Source organism: Aquarana catesbeiana, linkage group LG10 (genome assembly GCF_042186555.1).
Source record: "Aquarana catesbeiana isolate 2022-GZ linkage group LG10, ASM4218655v1, whole genome shotgun sequence".
Lineage (NCBI taxonomy): Eukaryota > Metazoa > Chordata > Amphibia > Anura > Ranidae > Aquarana > Aquarana catesbeiana.
Genome location: NC_133333.1, coordinates 222832800 through 222839416, shown reverse-complemented (window position 1 = coordinate 222839416; position 6617 = coordinate 222832800). Strand labels below are relative to the sequence as shown.

Genomic DNA, 6617 nt, shown 5'->3' with positions numbered 1-6617 from the left:
ACATTTGCAAATATATGTGGAAGCCGCAGTGCCTACGCCAAGGATTCTCTGTAAAACTAACTCTATATTTTTGAGAATCTCCAAGTTGGAGCATATATAGCAACAGATAAATTAATTGGAGGTTTGCCTGGAGGGATCCCGCTACTCCTTAAAGGCACAGGGACACATTAGACATCCAATAAGAGCACAATGACAGCTGAAGGCATCCAATGTGTCCCTACTCCAAATCTAGTGAACAAGCTATACAAAAAATGGCAATTACCCCAATTTATAACTAGCCTTTGTAGTAAGGTGCACATGGAAGGGCAATAGTGGTTGGCTGGTTTTCTCCCTCTTGATTGGCCAATTGGGGAAGGATGTCATCCTGCACATGTTCACAGGAGTCTGTCAGTCTGGCACGGCTGGAGAATGCTGGGAATGCATGTTGAACTGCGCATGCACAGCTCAGTGTGCATTTCATTGAAGACTGTGAGCATATGTTTGTTATTGCGGACGAGACATAATAACATGTCTCTAGAAGCCTACTAAAGCCGGCTAACGTATTGTTTTAAGGATAAACAGAACTCCCATTAGGATCTGTGTTTATCCTCCCCAAACTTGAGCTGTATGTTGCTTCGTGTTATATAAAAAAAAGCTGCTTGAAGCCTATCTAATGCTTTGAAGAAGCTGGATGTACACACCGCTCTTAAAAAAGCTCACATCCACGTGAACAAGCAGGGCCGGAACAAGGGGGGGCATCAGGGGAATGTTTCCTGAGCCGAGCACAGCGGTATGTAGAGGAGGGGGTACCTCCATAGTGCAGAAGGAGTGGTTGCCAGGAGGCTGGGCTGTCATGCTGCAGAGCAAGAAGAGCATGACAACCCAGTCTCCTTGGCATCTGCACCTCCTGCACTGGTCTGGGTAAATAGTTAGGTGATAGAACTCTGTGCTGTGGAAAGGTGGGGGGAGGAGGATTAGCTCTGTTCTGGGGGAAAGGGGGCAGATGGGTAGCTCTGTACTGGAGGGGGTTTGGGTTGAATGAAAGGCTTTGTAATGAGGGTGGAGGAGGTGTTTTGTAGCAGCGTTTCTTCCAGTGACGCCTCTGCTGCAGGGAAATGTTTTCCTTTCAGTGACACCATTAACACAGGTACACATTTTCTTTCAGTAACGCCACAGACACAGGAGCATTCTTTCTTTATCAGTGACACCACCAATGTAGGGACATTTTTTCCTTCATAGATAGAACGGAGAAGCTGCGCTAATTGTGATAGAAAATTATGTTTTAAAACCTAAAAAGATTGGCTATTCAGTAGGTCATGCTAAACATCTATAGTGAAGTTCCCCATTGATAACGTAATTCTATGACGAAACGCGTCTGGGAGGTACTTGCTGACGTCACCACGTCATCTTGTTGAGGAGGATGGGAGCTCTGTATTGTTGCCGACCGGCTTCACATTTTATGCTACAATTTATCTTTCATTTATAAGTGTATTTCCTTTTTTTATAATAAACCAAGTCTAGGCGTTATTACACTATGGTCTATTGTATTCTCTTTTTGGGCTGATACCTATCAATGTCTATGGGATGTACGGAGCCTTCGGTTCAATGCTGGGAGTCTGTTCCATCCATCCACTAGCTCTATGCTTGCATCCTGTTGATGATTCATCTGCCTGTGGGGATATCTGCATTTTTTAGCTTGCTATTTGGTAAGGAAGCTCTCTGTGTGGTGTTGGTGCACTGGATTTGATTTATTCTCCTGGGTGTTTCATATGCACATTTCTTAATCATATATTGTAAGTGTAACTCTCTATATTATTTGTTTATCGTGACAATATTACGCTATGGTATATACGTTTTTTCTTTTGGGCTGATTACGTTCTGTGGAACCAACGCTAACCTGTGAAACCAAGCTTGCAACTATTTCATCGTAATTGTGTCCTTTTTGCAAACCAAAGACCTGGGCTGGGCTAAAGCCATCTGTTTATTTGGCTTACGTTCTGGTAAGCATGTTTTCCACAAGGTGGGGGTGCACTTCGTTATGATAAAGTCACTGGGTGCATTTTTTCATCTGTTTGGAATATTCAAAGTATCTTGGACTTTACACATTTTGTGCCATATTTTTGCATCTGTTTTTTAAATTTGGATTAGTTCGCTCATTTCAATATTTTTGTTGAACTGTTTCACTTAATCTAAGACAATTAATTTTTTGAGATATTAATTTTAATATATTAATTTTTTTAAAGATATTAATTTTTTGAAACTTCACTTCAGATGTAGCATGACCTAGCCAATTTTTTTTAGGTTTTAAAACAACATTTTGTATCACAATTAGCGCAGCTTCTCTTGTGTATATCCCACAATAAGCTGCTGCTCACTATAAAGTGCAGTTTTTTTCCCTTGTACATATTTTTTCCTTTCAGTGACACCACATATGCAGGGTAGTTTTTTTTCTTTTCAGTGACACAACCAACGCAGGGACATTTTCATTTCAGTGACACCACCAACCATTGTTCTTTTCAGTGACACCACCAACTCAGGGATTCACTTAAGTATTATACACATTGACATGCCTCATGCAAAGTCCCATTTCCCTCTCTGACCTTTTCATATGCTATATACTAGGGATGGAGACATGTCACTGCTTTAACCACGGTTGTGATAGGTCAGATATATTTTTTTTTAACCAACTCAAGGATGTTTTTTTCCTTGTCAAAAGAAGTTTATTGAGTATACAATATTATAAAGATACATAAAGTAAGTTTACAAGGATCTATAAAGTAAGCTCATTGTTTTACAGTAGGGTTTATATAGGTAAATATCATGAAATTTCAAATATTAAACATTGGGTTCACGTAAACCTAAATTAAAGATATATATCATTTCCTTAGTTACTTTTGTAGGTATTTAAATGATTTATACCTACTATACATATTGTTTACAAGTAGAGTGTATATAGGTCAAATAAATTCTGATAATGAGCTTTAATTGTAAGGTGGAGAAAAGGAAAGAGAAAGAAGAAAAAGGGTAGAAAGGCAGAGGTATGGTCCACAAGGTTGTCCCGCTCGTCAGTTTATTATTCTTTTTAGTTCTCTTTGAACCCTTAGAATGGGTGTCTCTGTAAGTCATTTAATCTGTTACCATGGCAACAGGACAGAGTCATTGAAATTTGACAGGAACTGTTGTTTTATCCAAGGATGCCAAAGTTTTTCAAATTTTGGAATTTGATTTTGATCGATGGCTACCATCTTAGCATGGGACATTGTATTATTCGTTCTGTGAATTGTTTCTGCTAGTACCAACGTAGGAGATTTCCATGCTTTGGCCACTGTTTGTTTTGCAGCCGTTATTAGTTGGATCATAAGTTTGAATTGAGAGAGTGTTAACCATTCCGGTTTTAAATTAAGTAAAGTTATATATGGATCTGGTTGTATTATTTTTTTAAATATTTTAGATGCAATCACGAAGACTTCCTTCCAGGGATGTTTTTTTCATTCCAGTCACACCACCAACATTTTTTATTTTCAGTGACACTGCTGATGCAGGAACAAATTTTCCCTTTGCCACTGTTATGCCCCGTACACACGATCGGACTTTCCGACAGCAAAACCGTGGAATTTTGTTCGAAGGTTGTTGGCTCCAACTTGTCTTGCATACACACGGTCACCTAAATGTTGGCTAACAATTACGTTCGTAGTGATGTACTAGACGTACTAGGTGGTTTTTCAGCTCTTTTGCTCCACCCTTTGGGCTCCTTCTGCTAATTTTGTGTTAGTAGAAGTTTGGCGAGTGTTGATTTGCGCTTTTCTTTTTGTGTTTTTCATTTAGCGCTTTTATTATTATTATTCTTGATATCACTTAAAAAAAAAAAAGCCTTTGAAACTTTGTTTGCAATAACTCCATCAGTATCACCGGCAAAGCAGCTTCATTATTATCCCTTTACAGAAGAAGAGAATTGTGCGCTGCATTTGGAGATTTCCTAATTTGCCGCGTCACAAATGTTAATTCACCATTATGAACGCTAGTTTACAAGAGCGGCCGCTTCTGCTTCTGAGCATGCGTGAACTTTTGTGCGACGGACTTGTGTACACACGATCGGAAAGTCCGACAACAAAATTTTGTTGGGGGAAAATTTGAGAACCTACTAAGCAAACATTTGTTGGCGGAAAGTCCGCCAACAAATGTTCGATGGAGCATACACGCGGTCTGACTTTCCGCCAACAAGCTCACATCCAACATTTCCCATCGGAAAGTCCGACCGTGTGTACGCGGCATTAGTCCCATAATTGCACACTAATTTTAAACTTTTTACTGGTATTATTTCATTGCATGCAACAAACATTACACACATTTTGGCACTCGCCATTATTGGCCTTCTCCCATTCTCCACCAACGAGTGGGCGGGGTTGTTTCTGATAGGCGGCGGCAGGGGGGGTGCACAGTTTCCCATCTTTGCCTTGGGGACTGATTGTCCTTGTCCCAGCACTGTGAACAAGACTTTATCCTTAAAATATCACCTTAGTTGTTTGTTACAATAAAGACAAATCAGTGTCTTGTTTTTTGACAAAATATCTTTTTGATTCCTAATTTTACTTCTTTGTTTCTAAGGGTGTATATAAATGGGTTTAATAAGGGTGCAATCACGGTATACATCAGCGCGACCATGGTATCTTGTGATGAGTCATAATTAGACTTGGGTCTAAAATACACAATTATTCCAGGGCCGTAAAATATTGCAATCACTATCAAGTGAGAGGTGCAAGTTGAAAATGCTCTCTTCCTCCCAGAACTTAAATGACCTTGTAGAATTATTGAGATGATTTGTATGTAGGAGAGCATTATCAATATAAATGAGCCAATCATGATACAACCAGCAGCGGTAAATATTGTCAACTCATTGATCCAGGTGTCTTGACATGACAGTTTAAGCAAAGATGGGACTTCACAGAAAAAATGGTTAATCTGATTTGATCTGCAAAATGGTAAAGAAAACGTAAGAACTGTGTGTAATGCTGCATTGATTGCACCAATGGACCATGATCCAATGATGTGCTTAACGCAAGATCCTTTATTCATAATAACTGTATATAACAGGGGTCGACAAATGGCATTATATCGATCGAATGCCATGACAGCCAACATATAGCACTCAGTTCCTGCCAGAAGTAGGAAACAATACACTTGGATGACACAACCATAAAAAGAAATGGCTTTATTGCTTGACAAGAAGTTGGACAACATATTGGGGATAGTAGATGTCACATAAAATATTTCCAAAAAGGAGAAATTGGCCAGGAAAAAGTACATCGGTGTGTGCAGATTGTTAATTAAATTATATGTTAGGATTATACATACATTTCCAGCCACTGTTACAATATACATGAACAAGAACAGTGGAAAGAGCAAAGGTTGAACTTCCTTTAACATTGAAAATCCAAGAAGAATAAATTGTGTTACCATAGTGTTATTTGCAGTCATTTTCGATTTCTGCAAAAGACAAACGTAATGATTGATAACTTTTTTTTCTATAGCATTCTGTTTGGAAAATTGGTCAGTAAAATGCTTTATAGCAGTTTCACAAAATCTAGTTTTCTATATGAAAGGGATTTCTCAGCCCCTTTGGTACGAAGTTAAACATTTTGTGTTCTATTTTTATTATTTTTTATACATCCATGTGTTAGTGGCTGGTACCTGGTTGTCAGTTGTGGGTGGCATATGCCTTGGAAGACCAGCATCTGAATTGTTCCTAGAATACCCATAAACAGTCATTACTCATTAGTAACACGGGGCCAAGTAAAAATAAAAGTGCTAGGGTTGAGATTTATACTTAAGTTATTAAATATTAATATTAAATATACCATAAAAATGATTTGTCACTGAAGTACCAAGTGCTTTGTAGACAAGAGAAAAGACTTGATGGCACATTTTATGTTAAATCAAATAGGATGTTATATTATGATTGATAACCTTTTTTTCTATAGCATTCTTTTGGAAAATTGGTCTGTAGAATGGTTTGTAGCAGTTTCACAAAATCTAGTTTGCCATATGAAAAGGATTACTCGGCCCCATTGATTTGAAATGAAACAAACAAGATGTGCTTTAACTGCAGACTTTCAGAATTAATTTGAGGGTATTTACATCCAAATCAGGTGAACGGTGTAGAAATTACAACAGTTTGTATATGTGCCTCTCACTTTTTAAGGGACCAAAAGTAATGGGACAATTGGCTGCTCAGCTGTTCCATGCCCAGGTATGTGTTTTTCTCTCATTATCCCATTTACAAGGAGCAGATAAAAGGTCCAGAGTGCTATTTGCATTTGGAATCTGTTGCTGTCAACTCTCAATATGAGAATCCAAAGAGCTGTCACTATCAGTGAAGCAAGCCATCATTAGGCTGAAAAAACAAAACAAACCCATCAGAGAGATAGCAAAAACATTAGGTGTGGCCAAATCAAAAGAAAGAATGCACCGGTGAGCTCAGCAACAAAAGACCCGGAAGACCACAGAAAACAACTGTGGTGGATGACCGAAGAATTCTTTCCCTGGTGAAGAAAACACCCTTCACAACAGTTGGCCAGATCAAGAACACTCTTCAGGAGGTAGGTGTATGTGTGTCAAAGTCAACAATCAAGAGAAGACTT

General features: G+C 38.6%; 1 protein-coding gene across 1 annotated transcript; it reads right to left on the bottom strand.

Moving 5' to 3' along the window:
* Positions 1-4521: 4521 nt before the first annotated feature.
* On the bottom strand, positions 4522-5454 carry LOC141109889 (olfactory receptor 5V1-like). The gene has a single exon (XM_073601146.1). The coding sequence runs from the start codon at positions 5452-5454 to the stop codon at positions 4522-4524; it is 933 nt and encodes a 310-aa protein (XP_073457247.1).
* Between the last annotated feature and the right edge of the window lie 1163 nt (positions 5455-6617).

What these genes read in the sequence shown, in the direction of transcription:
- LOC141109889 (XM_073601146.1), bottom strand. Translation starts at nt 5,454, where the DNA reads ATGACTGCAAATAACACTATGGTAACACAATTTATTCTTCTTGGATTT.